Here is a 19847-nt window from a genome sequence, read left to right on the forward strand (position 1 = left end):
TCTAAGAAAACTAAAAATATTGTATTTAATAGAAGGGAAAGGGAGCATCCACCTGTATTTTTTGGGATAAATGGCGAAGAGGTTGAGAAAATAAATATTCACTGTCATTTTGGGATAACATTTCAGTCACCAGCTTCATGGCACACGCATATTGATATTATTAATAAAAAAGCATGCTCTCGTCTTTCTGTGCTTCGTCAAGTTAAACACTTATTAGATAGAAGTTCACTATACGTATTTATTATGCTTTTATTAGACCTATATAAGAATATGGTGATGTTATTTGGGGCAATTGCTCCCAGCTTCTTGAAAATATTCAGATAGAAGCTGCTAGAATTATTACAGGATTACGACGTAATTCCTCCAGACAAAAACTTTATAAACATCACCATATTCTAATATAGGTCTAATAAAAGCATTATAAATACGTATAGTGAACTTCTATCTAATAAGTGTTTAACTTGACGAAGCACAGAAAGACGAGAGCATGCTTTTTTATAAATAATATCAATATGCGTGTGCCATGAAGCTGATGACTGAAATGTTATCCAAAGATGACAGTGAATATTTATTTTCTCAACCTCTTCGCCATTTATCCCAAAAAATACAGGTGGATGCTCCCTTTCCCTTCTAGTAAATACAATATTTTTAGTTTTCTTAGAATTAAATTGAACAGCCCATGAGTTTGCCCAATCTGAGATAACATCCAAGTCATCAGTCAAAGAAGCAGCTGCTACAGCATGATCATCATCTACTATGACAAATAAAGAGGTGTCATCTGCAAAAAGTCTAATATCATTAGCAATGTCATTTACTATATCATTTATATAAATAAGAAACAGAAAGGGTCTCAAAACTGATCCCTGGGGGACACCTGCATGTATACTTCTTAGAGTTGACGAAAAGCCTTCTGAAACTACCTTTTGTTGACGATCCGAAAGATAACTTTCTATCCAAGATAAGAGCTAGTCATTTAAGCCAGATAGTTTAAGTTTAAATAAAAGTCCTTTATGCCAAACTTTATCAAAAGCTCTAGATACATCACAAAATACAAACCTTACATCCCTACCACTATCCAAATTACTAACAATTTTATGATATATTTCGATTAACTGATAAACAGTAGAATCGCCTGGTTGGAATCCGGATTGAAACTTTGACAAAAGGTTATTACTCCTCATATAATTATACAAATGTTTAAATAAAACGTTTTCTTTAATATTACAAACAATACTAGTAACAGATATTGGACGATAGTTTAGAGCTGAATGTGGACTACCTTTCCCTTTAAAAATAGGATTAACATGTGCAATTTTCCATAACAGTGGAACCTGTTTAACTGATAGAGACATATTAAATAACTTAGTTAATGGTTTAGAAATAAAGCTAGAAACCTCTTTTTAAATTTTAGGACTGATACCATCAGGTCCAGCTGGTTTATTAACATTCAAAATTTTTAACTGGTCTAAAATTTCTTTCTCAGTGAGGAAAAATTTGTTTAAATGACATGTAGGAGGCTCATTATTATCAGGGATTTCTGGTTCTATATCAATATTGGCTACATCAGCAAAATGATTGTTCAGGATCTATGATTTGTTCAATGGATGAATAAAAATTTGGCCATCATGTTCCAAAAAGGGGGGGGGGGTGATAATCTCTGTTTTTAGTAAAATTTGATACAGACTTGGCAATGCGCCACCATTTACCAGGAGGAATATTTTTGTCAATAAGTTGTGATGTCAGTTTGCACTTATAATCATCTTTTGCCTTTCTAACTAAACTGATAATTTCATTACGAATTTCTCAAAATTTTTTCCAGTGATCTGGTATATTTGAAGTTTTCGCTTTGTGGTGAATTCTATTACGATGTCTTATCTTGTTTTTTATAAAGTTGTTCATAAATGGTTTATCATTTGGTCTAACTGTAATAGCTTTGGTAGGTATATATCTATTGACAGTACTTTCGAATGTTTTGACAAAGTTCATATAAACATCATTTATATTATTTGAATTAAAAACAACATCATCCCAGTCAGTATTATTCAACTGGTTTTTAAGACCTTCATAATCTGCACCCTTAAAATCTCGAATTTGTCTTTTAAACGAGTGTTGTTTAAAAGTTTTAAATGAAATTTCGACTGAAACAGGAGAATGAGAACTGCATATCGGTGTGAGTACAGTAACCGATTTAATTAAGTTTTTGCCATTAGTCACACATAAATCAATACAAGTTCCAGTTTGGGTTGTAAAGTTGGTAGACTCCCAAACAGCATTTTCCAAGTTTAACCGGTTAAGTAACTTTTTTAAAAGAGTTACTTTAGTTCGACATCATATCACAATTGAAATCACCACAAAGGAAAATTGGCAAATTACAATCAAGTGCTTTATCTACTGACTCACTTAATAAGTCCCATATATTAGAATTTGAGTTTTGAGGACGGTATAAAACACCAACTAAAATTTTTTCATTACTACAATTCCTCACTTCAACCCAAAGTAATTCAAGATTGCTTACATATATGTCATTCCGTATAATAAAGTGTAAGCTATTTTTTATATAAATGGTCACACCTCCACCATGTCTATTTCTATCTAACCTAATAGGTTAATGAAACCCATTTAATTTACTTTGGTCATCAGTAATTGACTTGTCAAGATGAGATTCTGATATACAAATAATGTCATACTGGTGAAGTTCATTATTAATGAGATCTAACTTAGGAAGTAAACTACACACATTATTGTGTACTATTTTCAAATTCTTTTTGTTACTCTGATCTGGACCTGGATTTTGCTCAATTCCAGCAACCAGTAACAAAAACTGTATTATACTACTGAGGATAAAAACATTTTTTATGATTATAGGGAGGACTATGTTATGAATAATAGTATAGTTTACAAATTTACAGATTAATGTTAAAAACATTGATCAGTCAAAACTATCAAAACTTATAATGAATATATAGTGAAACATAAGCACATGATGTACACTTTGGACAGATCTTTGAAACCTAAAGCTGACGTATACATTAATAAGCCGGACACTAAAACATAGACGAGATAAAGTACAAAACAAAACATACATGTACAGAACATATATACAAAAGGGAAACATTAATAAATAACAGATGTTGATGATATCAGATATCACTTATCTTGTGATACTGTAATAATATTGAAAAAATTAGCAAGGTCTGTGTTTATGCAATAATCTGTGTTTTTGAATTACAAAGATGTATGGCAGTAATTATAATGTGAAATGTAGAAAACAAAACAAAAGCAAAATAAATAAGCAAAAGTAGGATTACACTTGGCCTGATGTCAGACAAAAATTGAATTAAGCGCAGTAAAATTGACTAGACTTATCTATAGAATATGCTTGACAGAAGTTTAAAAGCTTGACTTAATTTTCAATTTACGAGTGCAGACAGAAGTGAGAAACACAATTTGTCAAATGATTAGGATAATGTATGTTTTAGATTATGGTAATACTATATATTGAGGGATATTGATGTATGTGACATCCTTCACTATTGCAACCATTATCCAGTTGCTTGAGTGTAAATCTCATGTGTAAAATCGAGTTAACTCTGGAAGTAAATAATTAAATTTGTATGTTTACAGCTAACCGGAAATATGAGTATTTTTAAAATTAAACCAAATACGTAGAAAACGTATAATTTCCGGAAATAGTTACAAAATAAAAATAGTTGATTGGTATGAGAGACAAAGAGACAAATATCGTCCCAAGGTTCAAGTTGGTGTTGTAGACAACAAAATAATTATAGATGAACGGCAATTATATAAAAATACATATGGTACTTGACAATATCAAACAAATATGAAAAGCATGTTCAAGTGATTTTATACACACATATTATTTTTTTCAGTTTTTGTTTATGTCGTCAAATATTTCAAACCGATGTCTAGTTCCTTCCTCGTCTGATCCATATACATGACCATTAAAATACCACGAACTGATAATATTGTCATCATGATGTTGGTACAATCTATTTAGGAGACCCTGGTTGAGTTTTGTTATACTTATACTTACTCTCCCCACATGATATTACAGCCACAAAATTATACTTACTCGCCCTACATGACATTACAGCAACTAAGTTATACTTACTCGCACCACATGATAATACAGCAAATAGATTATATTAGTTTAAACATATTTTATTTACTCAAAGTAAAATGGATTGGACACAAGTAAGCCATACTTATGAAGTCCGCTCCGATATTATATTAACTGGCCCTATATGACATTACAGCCTCTAAGTTACAGATAATTCAACTACATGACATTATAGCCACTAAGTTATACTTACTGGCCTTACATGACATTATAGCCACTCAGTTACACATAATCCCACTACATGAAATTATAGCGACTAAGTTATACTTACTCGCCCTACATGACATTGTGGCCAATAATTATACTTACTCGCCCTACATGACATTATAGCCATTAAATTATACTTACTGGCCCTTCATGACATTATAGCCACTAAGTTACACATAATCCCACTACATGACATTATAGCCACTACGTAACGATTACTCTCCTCACATGACATTATAGCCACTAAGTTTCACATAATCTAACTACATGACATTATAGCCACTACGTAACACTTACTCGCCCTACATGACAAGATAGCCACTATATTATACTTACTGGCTCTACATGGCATTACAGCCACTAAATTATACTAACTCTCCCTACATTACATTACAGCCACATAGTTTTACTTACTCGCCCCACATGACATTACAGCCACTACATTATACTTACTGGCCCTACATGACATTACATCCACTTAAGTATACTTAATTGGCCTCACATGACATGATAGCCACTAAATTATACTTACTGGCCCTACATGACACTATAGCTACTAAATTATACTTACTGGCCCTACATGACATTACATTCACTAAATTATACTTACTAGCCCTACATGACATTAGAGCCACTAAGTTGTACTTACTGGCCCTATATGCCATTAAAGCCGTTAAGTTAGACATAATTCCACTACATGACCTTACAGCCACTAAATTATTCTTACTCGTCCTACATGATATTACAGCCAATAACTTATACTTACTTTCCCCACATGACATTCCAGCCACTAAATTATACTTAATCGCCCTACATGACAATACAGCCACTAAGTTATACTTACTCGACCCACATGAAATAAAGCCACTAAATTATATTTACTGGCCCCACATGACATTACAGCCACTAAATTATACTTACTGGCCCTACATGACATTACATCCACTAAGGTATACTTACTGGCCTCACATGACATTATAGCCACTAAATTATATTTACTGGCCCTACATGACATTACATCCACTAAGTTATACTTACTTGCCCCACATGACATTACAGCTACTTATTTATACTTACTGGCCCTATATACCATTATAGCCGTTAAGTTAGACATAATTACACTACATGACATTACAGCCACTAAATTATTTTTACTCGTCCTACATGATATTACAGCCAATAACTTATACTTACTAGCCTTACATGACATTATAGCCACTAAATTATACTTACTGGCCCTACATGACATTACAGCCACTAAATTATACTTACTAGCCCTACATGACATTAGAGCCACTAAGTTATACTTACTCGCCCAACATGAAATTACAGCTACTTATTTATTTTTACTGGCCCTATATGCCATTATAGCCGTTAAGTTAGACATAATTCCACTACATGAAATTACAGCCATTAAGTTATTCTTACTCGTCCTACATGATATTACAGCAAATAACTTATACTTACTCTCCCCACATGACATTCCAGCCACTAAATTATACTTACTCGCCCTACATGACATTACAGCCACTAAGTTATATTTACTCGCCCCCCATGAAATAAAGCCACTAAATTATATTTACTGGTCCTACATGACATTACAGCCACTAAATTATACTTACTGGCCTCAAATGACATTAAAGGCACTAAGTTACGCATAATCCCACTATATATAAACAAGTTGCATCTTTGTACACTACAGATATTTGGTGAAAATGAAAGACGCAAAACTATCTTCCGAGAGAGGAGTTTAGAGCAATGCTGTTTTCTAGTACAACATTTCAAAAGATTCGAAGACAATTAAGGGTAAATAAATTATTTTGAAATAAAGAATTAAGAGTACGTATGATGTTTTTTTTACTACAGACACATCCAGGATTTCTGTAGAAATATTGACAAAAAAAAGTGTCCCCATGTAGGATTTAAAAGAAGGGATGACATTGAAAAACACAAAAGTTGAACTTGAATATTTGTTCAGTCAAAAAACAGGTATGTGTATGGTTTCTGTATATAGACAAATGCCTGATACACAGTCATAATTTAGGGTAAAAGTAAAAGTTAATATTCTCAGTCAGTAAAATGTAGAATGTATAACACAAATTTGTTTAATCAAACAAAGCCTAGTTCCAATAATTAGACAAAGCTTTTGATAGTTTGAAAAAAACTCAAAAATCAAGATGAATGCTTGATCAATTGTTTTTGCTTTACGTCCAATGGCAAATATTTCTTGCATGTTCATGTGAAACAAATACATATGAGAATGAATATATGAACAGTTTGGTCCTCTAATAGGGTTCGTCAGGGTATAAGCATCTCAAAGGAAATAAGGATATATTTCAAAGGGACATGCCACCTACAGACCCCTGAACTTGTTGAACAGAGATGCTGCAATAGTTTTTGAAGTCATCATTCCCACCGAACGTGGCTACGTATTTATACACTGTCCCGCATAGCAAAACGGATGCCCAACTTTAGAAAGGCTTTAACTGTCGGAACGGGATTATTTCCAAGGGGTGTATTGATCTTAGATTTCCCTCTGACAAAAGTATATTTGATAACACGAACAACTTATCGAAACCCAATCACAGCAAAAATCTATCATTTAAAATTAATTCACAGATTTTGAATGTTTGTCCATATTACAAGAACGTCATGAAAGTTCAGGACTAACCATTATCTTTGTTAATTGGTTATTATGTTATAGTTATTGACTAAGCAATATTTAGTTTATTAATTTAGTAATCATATCATCTCTTATTCTGGTTACGTTAAATTTGCTCAAATGGAATAAATATATATCTGATCTGACATCCAAAAAAAACAAACCAAATAAAAGGGGGAGAGCAATGTGTTTAAGCCATGGAAAGTATCCAGCATATTTAAATACAAAAAGTCATGTATGTTTGATAAGATTAGTTTCTAATTGATTTAATACGTAGTAATAAAGAGTCCTTTCTACTTTTCATTCTTGACAGTAAAGCATTTTGTAAAACTCAAGATGTCATTGTTGTATAAACACTCGATCGTTGAAATGTTGAGATGGGAGTGAGTGACCTTAAACCTATTAACCAAATTCCAGTGTACTGTCGGCCCCATAAAATACTGGCTTGCAAATATCAAATCTACACACATTTCATTCAAGTAAAGTGGGGAAAAGAGAATAAAACATAACATATATTACAGACAAAATTATATGTTGTAATTTCATTTTGGGGACTGTGCCCCAAACTGAAAATGATGGATATAGCTTGCTTCGTCATTAAACGCTGCTTTTTAAAAATATGTTATTTTATCATTTTGGGGCTTGTGCCCCAAAATATACAAAATATACAAGATTGCCAATATCAAATCTATACACATTTCATTCATGAAAAGTGGAAAAAAGAGAATAATATAGATTTTCTCTTTTTCAAATAGAAATCGTTGTCCATAAAATGTTTTTTTGTGTTATATTTTTTTTTGTATTTATGCTCAGTATCACTATGCTACTGTAGTTGTGGAAATATGACAGAAATGTGCGAAACAAAAGACTGTGTGCTTGAATCATCCATTTGTGTTAAGCAGTTCACAAAACACTGATAACTTGTACAAAAAATCTGTACAACATTACAACTTGTACACCACATATACATGATATATATTTCATGTATTATGTATTGATTTCAGGATCCAATGCAGGAATACGCAAACAGAAAACAAACGAGTCAATGGATCTCTTACACGTCAGGAATACACACATTGCTATTTTTTATATATATTGCACTCGTTCTACTTGAGTAGTCAAAATGTGTTCACTGTATTTTTCTCTGTCATAAACAGTCAATGACCTGATATCAATTTTCCGGATGAAGTTTTCAATAGTAGTTGCCGACAGTATATTTAATTATTCATGACGACCTCTTCAACATGTCTGTGTTTCCAAAGTAAACAACGGCGCGTGGAACGACTCAGCTAGACTTATTTCTTTTACAATTGTTGAAAAAAACATATTTCACTTGTTAATATTCTTGTTTAAAACCTATAAATCATTATGTTTTATGCTTATTGTTGATATTTTCATTCATACCCAAAAGAATTCGTTCAACATCGGATAGCAAATTAACCTGACGATATCGGGATATGGGTATTTAGTCGGATCTTAACACGTACTTGTGATTTGTTTAAAACCGGTTTTAACGAAGAAATGTCGAAATGTTCAGAACTTAATTAAATCTGTTTTTGGGTAAGATGGTGCAAGCATACGATTTTTATTGCGTCTTACACTTTGAGAAGCGAATAATCTTTAGCTACTTTATTTAAATATTGTGTAAAAACGTTAATTATGAGCTATGAAAGTCAAGTGGCTCAAGCATTTTACTGAGGAAGTTTTAAAAAAATGCAAAGAAATATTTTAACAGTGGGTTAGATTTCATTAGTCTTTACTATCTATAGATTAACAACTTTTGGTTATATTTATAATTTAAAATCATCATTGAAGGTGGAGCGCGATTGCACAGTTAATTAATTATATTGATGTGCCATTTGTATGCAGGAGTGACATTCCTTTGTATTATGTGCCAATTCGAAAAAGTTATGGGAGTATTGTCTCCCTTTAACAGGTTCATTATTTTATAATTAAGTTTAGGTTTCTGATTTAAATTTGAATAGTTACAAAATGTATCAATTCAATATATTTCAGTTTTTGTTATTGGTGTATCAAAAACATTGATGTACGAATATAATTTCATAAATTTACCATACTAGGACGGAGAAACGACTGGCTAATTGATACCAATCCATCGAGTATTGGTCTATAACTTTACACAACACGCACAGGTTTTATACAATGAGACAATAAAAAACAAAAAATCTTCCTATACAAGAACAATCCACTAATAAAACAACTACATCATTAAATAGTATGGCATATAAACGCGTTTGAATATTATATGAAAGTAAAATATAACTATGATGGACTGCCTTCCAACGGTGACTGGGAAATTTGAAATAAGGGCACGTAGGTTTTCGTCTGACCGGCAGTTAAACACTTGAACAAGTGAGGCATACATCTGTCTTGTGTTCATCATTTGCAGAAGGCGTGGCACGTGGTTGCGTAATTGCGGATACAAAATTGGTTAACATTTTTTAGGACTGGAAATTTATGGAGCAGCTGCTTTAATTGCTGATCTTTATCTTAAATGGAGGCCTTTAACACAGAAAAAACTCGCGAATCTCACCATAAGTTGAAAATAGGCTTCCGATTTGAGCGAAATTATGGGATTTATATATATGAATATAGGACATACAATTCTTTTGCATTGAATATTAATTACGATTAAAAATATGTACACCTCACACTAGTGAATGTGTCCTCATTAAAGCAGTTACCTCAAGAACAATATACCATGATAATTGAGCGATCTGAGAAGACATATAGAAATTGGAAGTCAGTGTTCTTCTACGATACATGTAGATTTGATTGGATGTCAATTGTCTGCATGGTTTGTTTCATACTTTTCTTCAGTATTTTTTTGTCGAATACTTTTTGTAAAAGTATTCGGGTATTGAACATCCCCGGTTTCAAATGTTTCATGTACATGTATATACACCTTTGCCTTTTAAATTTTATAGATATTTATATATCCATGGCTTTCACTTTGTTTTGAGCTAGCGCTGCTGATGATGGTAATTTAAGAAAATGGCAAGATTTATTAAGTGTAATTTTCATTTTAGAGAACCAATCTTTTACCAACACCTTACTAATAATATACCAAACGTAAAACAGAAAACCGTTACTTTTACTTTAAAACTATAAGAAAAAGTATGTCAACCTCGTAATGATGAGACAAAAGATAAGGATTTAAATCTATCGTATACATAAATTCTTTTAGAATTTCCCTTATTGATTCCAATTATAACTAAGCAATTTTACACTTTTTGTAACTATTATATATATACAATTATGTTCTGTTACGTTTGTCCGCTAAGTCAGGTGGCCTTGATAGGCAAATTACATATGGTGTTTAGTTATGACCTGTTCAGAGCCCCTTAATCATGATAACTTGTTCTAAATTTAGCACAAGAATAACTGGGACAGGAAATGTTACGTTTAATTGTTATTAAACCGTTCAGTCAGGTAGCCTTGGTAGGCAAATTACATAATATGGTGTTTTGTTATGGCCCGTTCAGAGCCCCATAATTATGATAACGCGTGTTCTAAATTTAGCAGAAGAATAACCCAGACAGGAAATTTCCACATCATCTATTTTTACTTGCACTTATTCAAAATTGTTTGTTAACGTATTTAATTTCAGTCTACTACAGACAATCAAGATGTATACAGGTAAGTTAGCAATAAGAATATTTACGAACAGATGATTTAAGGAACACCATATTAGACATGTGATCTAATTCGGGCTATAATTCTTGGTGATTAGAAAATAATAATATATAATTGATATATATCCAAGAAAAATGGCGGAATTTTTAGTCGCAGATTCTTACGTAGATCTAATGTTAGATAATATGTAAGAAAAACACTGAATAAAAATAAACAATGAATTAGTGTGTATATCTTATAATGTTGGTGTATGAGATAACACGGCTCCACCTTATTCAAGTTGTTGTTCTCTTTAATTGTTATTTTTTACGTAAGTTATCGGTGTAATACTTACTAAGGGTAGACGGGTATAGAGAAGGGTTAACATCTAAGGGGCCTCTGTTTGGATAGGCGGGATGTTGAAATACATAGGCACGTCGGGTCGGAACGGAGTGTGTTAAATCAGGAACACCATGTACCGTTCCCATGTTAAATATGAGGTGCAGGGTGGGACACGTGCATATGCGTTTTACATGTTTTAAAAACTCTTTCTACAATTGAGGAATCTGTCGATGGCATATTATTAAAATGTATCATTACTTAAAATGATAGTTGATGTTTTTTTCTTAAATGATAACAACTGAGTTGTATCATGCAATATAGATTAATTTACTGGTTGTTATTTTCTAATAATCGCTAGGGTGTAAAAGAAAAAAAATAATTGAGGTCAACGCTTTTATATAATATTGTTTGATCATACATGCTTCACTCATAATTTCTAACAGTGAGAAATATAATTAATCTATTGAACTGACTACACAACTCAACAGTGTAATCAAACAAACATGTATGGAAAAATTACTTTCACTTTCATTTTCCCTATTGGATTCCTCGAGAATGTCTATGTCTAAATATATATTTTCAGAAAATCAAATTAAATTGACAATTGATTTATTCTACTTCATTAAAGTATTTGTTTACTTATATAGTTGACATTTACCCAGATCACGTTTACTTTACATATATTTATTTGTATTTTATGGAACTACAATTTCACTGCATTTAAATACAAACTGAATTATACATGTTATAAGCATTGTGACATGTGATTATTCATTTATATAATATCCTACTTTTTACATATCCACCTTTACAACTATATATATAATATGAAACATAGCAGTAACAATCGTTAAAAAAATATGTAAGTTATGTTTTACAAATAAATTTAAAAAAAACATGTGTGTTTAACTGTCTCATTAAGATTTAAAGGGTAGAGTGGAATATTTTGCCCAACATTGTTTTACATGTTTTAGCTAAGTATGTAAATACTGATAATTCGGCACATTTGGCTGTCACTAAAACCCTATAATTCAACATTTTATTTAAATGCGGCAGAACAAATAGTGATGGTAGTAAAACCAGGAAAACATTATATTTAATTTGCCTCACATTGTATCAAATATAGTATGTAAGAAAGAGTTGCCTACGAATATAAATGCATTCGAAACGTAAACAAGATTTCGACAGGAAATTAAAAGAAATAAATAGAATGTACTTAAACACATAGATATATGTACTTTTATCAAGAGATGTGTTAAGTACTCCGTCAACATATAGACTTCGATCTTTTTAGTCAAAGATATTTGTAGGAAGTGTTAGTACTGATTCATGTAGTTCTTAACGAAGATCGAGATGAAGTTATAATTATGATGCCTCGCCGCATTCGTCTTGAAAAGGCATGAAATATTTGCCACTGGACTTTAAAAACAAACAACCACCGTGTTAAACTAGATTCACATGGCTTATAAAAGAACATAGAAATAAAACACAGAGTGGACGTGGCCGGGTACTTGTATAACTCAACATACATGAAAAGCACTTTACGTACAGATCTAAGAGTACTGACAGTTGCTTACAGCTAGTTCAAAGCCACTCACAACTATTTAGAAAATCATGAATCTGAATCTGTAAGTCTGTACCAAACTGATCTGGGGTTTGTCTGACCGGAAAGGAAATTTGATGTTTTTCTATATAATTAACTAAAAAAACTACATTGCTCTCTGACCGAATGATTTTTATATTGGTGTCACGTTGGCGTCGTCGTCTGCGTCGTCGTCGTCGTCGTCGTCCAAATACTTTTAGTTTTCGCACTCTAACTTTAGTAAAAGGGAATAGAAATCAATGAAATTTTAACACAAGGTTTATGACCACAAACGGAAGGTTGGGATTGATTTTGGGAGTTTTGGTCCCAACATTTTAGGAACTAAGGGCCAAAAAGGGCCCAAATAAGCATTTTCTTGGTTTTCGCACTATAACTTTAGTTTAAGTAAATAGAAATCTATGAAATTTTGACACAAGGTTTATGACCACAAAAGGGAAGTTGGGATTGATTTTGGGAGTTCTAGTTCAAACAGTTTAGGAATTCGGGGCCAAAAAGGGCCCAAATAAGCATTATTCTTGGTTTTCGCACAATAACTTTAGTATAAGTAAATAGAAATCAATGAAATTTAAACACAAGGTTTATGATCACAAAAGGAAGGTTGGGATTGATTTTGGCAGTTGAGGTCTGAACAGTTTAAGAATTAGGGGCCAAAAAGGGGCCCAAGTAAGCATTATTCTTTGTTTTCGCATCATAACTTTAGTATAAGTAAATAGAAATCTATGAAATTTAAACACAAGGTTTATGATCACTAAAGGAAGGTTGGGTTTGATTTTGGGAGTCTTGGTCCCAACAGTTTAGGAATAAGGGGCCCAAAGGGTCCAAAATTGAACTTTGTTTGATTTCATCAACAATTGAATAATTGGGGTTCTTTGATATGCCGAATCTAACTGTGTATGTAGATTCTTAATTTTTGGTCCCATTTTCAAATTGGTTTACATTAAGGTCCAAAGGGTCCAAAATTAAACTTAGTTTGATTTTAACAAAAATTGAATCCTTGGGGTTCTTTGATATGCTGAATCTAAAAATGTACTTCGATTTTTGATTATTGGCCCAGTTTTCAAGTTGGTCCAAATCGGGGTCCAAAATTAAACTTTGTTTGATTTCATCAAAAATAGAATAATTTGGGTTCTTTGATATGCCAAATCTAACTGTGTATGTAGATTCTTAATTTTTAGTCCCGTTTTCAAATTGGTCTACATTAAAGTCCAAAGGGTCCAAAATTAAACTAAGTTTGATTTTAACAAAAATTTAATTCTTGGGCTTTTTTGATATGCTGAATCTAAACATGTACTTAGATTTTTGATTATGGGCCCAGTTTTCAAGTTGGTTCAAATCAGGATCCAAAATTATTATATTAAGTATTGTGCAATAGCAAGAAATTTTCAATTGCGCAGTATTCAGCAATAGCAAGAAATCTTCAATTGCACAGTATTGTGCAAAAGCAAGAAATTTTCAATTGCACAGTATTGCGCAATAGCAAGAAATCTTCAATTGCACAGTGACAGTATTGTGCAATAGCAAATATTTTCAATTGCACAGTATTGCACAATAGCAAGAAATATCTAATTGCACAATATTGTGCAATAGCAAGAAATTTTGAATTGATTGGAGTTAGCTTTCTTTGTCCAGAATAGTAGTTGAATCAACTTAAATCATTATTTTATACAATATACAATGTATATTCACTTTTACTACCAATTGATAAATTAAAACAATCTTTACCATTCAGTGATAACAAGCACCTTTTGTTACATTTTAATATTTTATGATGTATTTAGATGAGTAGTTATTGTTGCAAAGTCCATTAGAAATTTGAATTGAGATCAGTTTTGGAAAAAGGGAAAGGGGATGTGAAAAAAATGGGGGGGGGGGGGTTAAATTTTTCTCATTTCAGATTTCATAAATAAAAAGAAAATTTCTTCAAACATTTTTTTGAGAGGATTAATATTCAACAGCATAGTGAATTGCTCAAAGGCAAAACAAAATATTTTAAGTTCATTAGACTACATTCATTCTGTGTTCGAAACCTATGCTGTGTCAACTATTTAATCACAATCCAAATTTAGAGTTGAATCCAGCTTGAATGTTGTGTCCATACTTGCCCCAACCGTTCAGGGTTCAACCTCTGCGGTCGCATAAAGCTACGCCCTGCGGAGCATCTGGTTTGCATATATTTTCTTTGGCGCAATGTTTTAATTCTCAATGTTGACATTTTAGACAAAGACGACAATGATTATCCAGACTGCTCTGTCAAATTACTTAACGAGGAGAGAAGTGAATATGATGTTGACATGAAGTCTAATGGTGGGAAACAGACGAAAAATCCGCAGCGAAAAATATGTACATGTGTTTGGATTAAAAAAAGGAAATGGAAAGTTTTTTTCGGTATCATAGCAGCGTGTAGTATTGGCTCCGTTGCATTGTCATTTTACAAAATGGCGAATTTGTCCCTTGATGAGAAAGGTACGTCAGAAAAAATAGTTCTCTTTTTACCAATTCTAAGTACAATGTATTGACTTTAGGTTTAAGCATAGAGCTGTGTCGGATAGAAATCGACCTTGTGTCCCTACATATATATTAATTTATACATCTCGTAACCTACTTCGGGTTGAAAAAGTTTCGATGGAAAGTGTGTTAGAAGGTATAACTGTTTAAACAAAATCTACAACATGTACAAAACAGACGAACATTCATCTTTAATTTCGTATGTGACTTACATGACTTAATCCACTTCGTCCCAAGGGGGACATAGGGCGACTACAGTTCTGTAGTCGTTTCTGTAACGTAATATTTTTTACAAGTTAGGGGTGTTGGCCCTAAGCTAAACCTTCTACATGAAGGGTCGGGTTGTTCTGTAGGGGGTTTCCATCCCTTAGACGATTGCTGTTGCTAACGAGTTCCATCTACCCGGATTTTCTATTTGGATTAACTTCCATAGCCTTTGACTATTCCCAAGTCACCCACAAGGCAGTGGGGCATTTAACCCATAGCTGGGGCAAGGTTGATGAGAGCCAGGGCGTGTCCACTCGCCGGTGGGCCTGCACTCTGCATCTCTAAGGCCCTTGCTGCTCTGAGATCCCTTGCAAATTAGCCTGAGATACTAGACCCAAGTATCCGTGTATTACCGCGAGGAGGCATTGCAAGAGTCTTGATGGTGTAGAGGCTTTGTACCAGCAGGAGAGGCTGACGCACTCGGCTCTCTTTTCGTCCACAGAGTGGACTAGCTGTATGTGAGTGTATCAAAATTAATTCTTATAAATGTCTATGTATACGGGGCACTTGCGTGAGGTATACGTAAATTTCTATCCGATGCAGCTCAATCAATTATGTCAATCTGAAAGTCATTCCTCATCTATATGAGTGTTTGATAAGTTCTACAAAGACCTCCTCCCCCTCCGCAAAATGGATGGGGTTAAATTTTTATGTTAGCTCAATTATCAAATAAAATATGATCAGATATTTGGTTGAGGAAAGAGCCCCGTCCATAATTGATTGACTTGTTGATGTTTAACGCCACTTTCAACACTATTGTTATACTTCTCCGCGGTCAGTTTTTATTGATGTAGGTAGCCGGTGTCCTAGTGTATACTAAATTTTGTATCGGTAATGAAATTTGAAAAAAGATATTGTAAATCATGACGATTTTCTGATTATTTTTAAAATGTTTTTTTGATTATATTATGGTTTTATATATGTAGTTTACATAACATGAATTTATGTGGTTAGTCTTTATTATTGTATATATGGTAAAAATATATTACCCAACCTGTATATTTTCAGAGATATCCAGTATGAAAAAAGACATATTAGATATGAAACAACAGAGGAAAAAATTTGAAAATGACATTAAACTATTGTATGCTGGACATTACGATCAAAATGACAACTTGGACACATTAGAAACAGGTACGTTACATATCTAGAGTGTTTAGGGAGCAACCATTTAACTTCAAGGGGACGGGTTAGTTTTAGAGTGTCCTAGAGTGTTTAGGGAGCAACCATTTAACTTCAAGGGGACGGGTTAGTTTATGTTTTATGTTTCTGTCATTTATTTTTTTTTTCATATGCTTGACGTTGAAGAATGTGTATTTTGGATCAAATCGGGGATAGGAATATTTTGTTTTAGGAAAAAAACATACCCCTTTCCTTTTTGAAATTAAATGGTTGTTCCCTTACTGATGTTCAGGGGATAAAATATATATATATATATGTCTTGACATATAGAAAGTATAATGCAATACTGAATGATTATAGCTTGCTCAAAGTCCAACGAAAAATATGTCAATGAGGCTGTAAATATTTAGTTAGTTTCACTTTTATTATTGGATTTATATTTAAATATATTTTTTGAAAATTCATGAAGTTGACAATTGATTGATACTTGATAATTTATTTCGTTGACCTTAAACCATATCATCCTTTATTTGTATTCAGTTATTTGCAAGTAATAAAACTACGTTTTTACTACATTTTAATATTCATTTAGTGTTTTAGAATGAAATATGATCGGCAACTCTATGAACTTGTATTTAACTTTACAACTGTGAATATGAAATTTTGTTTTAAGTAACTGTTAGAAAAAATAAAATCGTAAGGTAGAATAATTAATAGACAATGTATGCATTCAACAATCCCTTTATTAGAAATATCGCTTTAATAAACGATCGAATATTTGCTCAATGTGTTAACTATCTATCTGAGGAACATCGCCAATTTTCATTTGTCATGATAGTCGACCATTAAAAACCTTAGGGTATAGATTTGAGACAACAACAAATATTACCATAAACTATTATTTCATATTTTCGTGACGGGGAATTTTATAACGATATGGACATTTTCCCATTTGTGAATGCTGAACGTTTCCCAATAACTGCTTGCCTCCATTTTATTAGAACTTATTTTTATATAAATGGAAGGTAATTTATATATATTTCTTTGCAGTGCTTCAGAATATAACTGTGACCTTTAATGAGCGCATCAACAATCTTACAACAGAGCTTAACACATTAGCTAAAAAATACGAACGTCAAGGAAGACTCCAAGTGGAAATGCAAAAACAGATCGATGCAATGGGAACGGAAAATAGAAAGAAGTTTGAAGAATTCAACCAAAAGATGGTTGTTATGATGCAAAAATTAAATGATATGATTGCATCACAAGAAGCTCTGAAAAATGAATTAAGAGACACTCAAAGTAGTTTACGTAGGGAAACACAAAACGCAGTGGATAAGATACGAAATGATTTCAGAGCTGCACAACACAAGTTAGAATCTGACTATAGAGAAACTCGGAACTCACTCAATGAACTTAAAGCAAGCCAGCAATCTCTACGCAGTATGTTACTTGGGAAACGTAAGTTAAATTATTAAAAAACACAATCTTGTTATGGAACGACCATTTTACTTTAAAAAAGGGGGTGTATGTTTTATTTTTTAAAAAATATTCTGATCATTAATTTGATGTCAAAAATTTATTTAGTAAAGCTTCAGGTAATCGCTTGAATGCAACACACTAATAATATGACGAACCACAAAAGTCTTTACATTGTCCGAGACACTTGAAGTTACTAGAAGTTTTTGTCCGAGACACTCGAAGTTGCTAGAAGTTTTATATGAATCATATTGACTTCCGATTTCCATAGGTTTGAGTGGTAAAAAACGAGAGTGGACAAAACATTTTCAAATAAAAGTATGATACTTCAAACTAATTGTTCGGTTAACCATTCTGTCACACGTCAGACTAAATATTGAATGTAAGGATATGTGGTACGTGTGATTGCTCCTCATCATATACCAAATAACTAAGATGTTAGCAACTGCAGGTCCCTATAAGGCCGTAAACCATGAGCAAAACGCCTACCAAATAGTCAGCTATAAAACACGTGACAAAATGTGAAATATTGCAGTTGTGAATCTTTAGGGGTTCAAACATTGGACATCACTTACATTGTCTACAATATAAATCGGATAAGATCTGTCATTTTTACTAAAATCACTGTCAGTTTTGAACATATGTAATCATTCATAGCAGTATTCATAAATGTTTATATTTTATTTAATTGTTTAGTTTCAGATCTAAAGAAGCAAGTTCAAACCAAACCAAATGCCGGTCCGATTACTCGAAGCTCTGTTGGATTAATTTTAGTTTTACTGTTATTCATCCGTTTATCTTTTTGATTGGTTCTTAATTCACCGGGCGTTTTAGAAAAGCGGCTCCTGATGAACGTTTCTGCACCCTGTGCAACGACGGAACTGTCGAAGATGAGAAACACTTCTTACTATACTGTAAAGCTTTCAATAATTTGAGTCACATGCCATTTGAATCAGTGAACATTGATATTTATAACATCAATGGTAGTACATTTGCAAATTTGGTGACATGCATTTCATCAAAGACAAACAGCCAAATAATGGAATTTATTTTTCTGTAAAAGAGAAGAAGTAACAATTTCACATTAATTTTGCTTATTGAAAATATGAACTTTAAGTTTAAGGTGACTTATAGGTCCAATTGAAGGATGTAAAAGGTGTAATTTAAAATAATCAATGATCAAAATAATCGGGTTGTTGTCTCTTTGACACATTCCCAATTTCCATTCTCAATTTTATTGTATTATTAAAATGTAATATTATTTATTCTTATGTACACATGTCACTATAATCATGATCATAAACGATATAGTTACACACTCTTCACAACGATAAACTCTATGTGATATTTTGTACTTGCAATAAAGCCAATATTTTTATTTGTAACACGACTTTATAATCTTTATTTCAACGAAAAAAAATGACTTATTCAAATATAATAAAAAAGATGATATCGTATGATTGCCAATGAGACAGTTCTTCAAAAGAGACATAATAACACAGAAATTAACTACTATATGTCACAGTACGGCCATGTAAACAGTCATGTATACTATAGACTGAGGTCGATTTAATCATTGACAAATTGTATGTACACTTCTCTAGACAGAATGTGGCACTCTGGATATTTTTATGTCGCTTGTTTCTTGTCTCCTTGTCGTATACACCACATGATAAGTTACATTGTTTGCTGCTTGGCTGAAGCCCATATGGATTTTACTAACCGCATATGAATCTTTACAAAAAGGTTTACTATAAGTTCGCATTAAAGACCAGACATTTCATCAATATGTTATATTGTTTGATTGTTTGATGCGTAACGTCCAACAGCAAATATTTCATATATGTTCAGGACGAGAAATTTTACAATAAATACAATTTATT

At 32.5% G+C, this 19847-nt stretch overlaps 1 protein-coding gene across 3 annotated transcripts in view; it reads left to right on the forward strand.

Moving 5' to 3' along the window:
* Positions 1–10553: 10553 nt before the first annotated feature.
* LOC143052653 (uncharacterized) overlaps positions 10554–19847 on the forward strand; it is a 114387-nt gene continuing 105093 nt past the window's right edge. Inside the window, exons 1-5 of one of the 3 annotated variants that reach the window (XM_076225721.1) lie at positions 10561–10670; positions 14809–15054; positions 16372–16497; positions 17536–17946; positions 18661–19349. In XM_076225721.1, coding sequence (XP_076081836.1) covers positions 10661–10670; positions 14809–15054; positions 16372–16497; positions 17536–17946; positions 18661–18770 — 903 coding nt within the window. In that variant the 5' untranslated portion in view covers positions 10561–10660 and the 3' untranslated portion in view covers positions 18771–19349. Of the gene's footprint in view, positions 10671–14808; positions 15055–16371; positions 16498–17535; positions 17947–18660; positions 19350–19847 lie in introns of those variants that run through there. The other 2 variants (XM_076225720.1, XM_076225719.1) reach the window with 2 other exon arrangements.

The sequence above is a fragment of the Mytilus galloprovincialis genome, chromosome 11, assembly GCF_965363235.1.
Source record: "Mytilus galloprovincialis chromosome 11, xbMytGall1.hap1.1, whole genome shotgun sequence".
Lineage (NCBI taxonomy): Eukaryota > Metazoa > Mollusca > Bivalvia > Mytilida > Mytilidae > Mytilus > Mytilus galloprovincialis.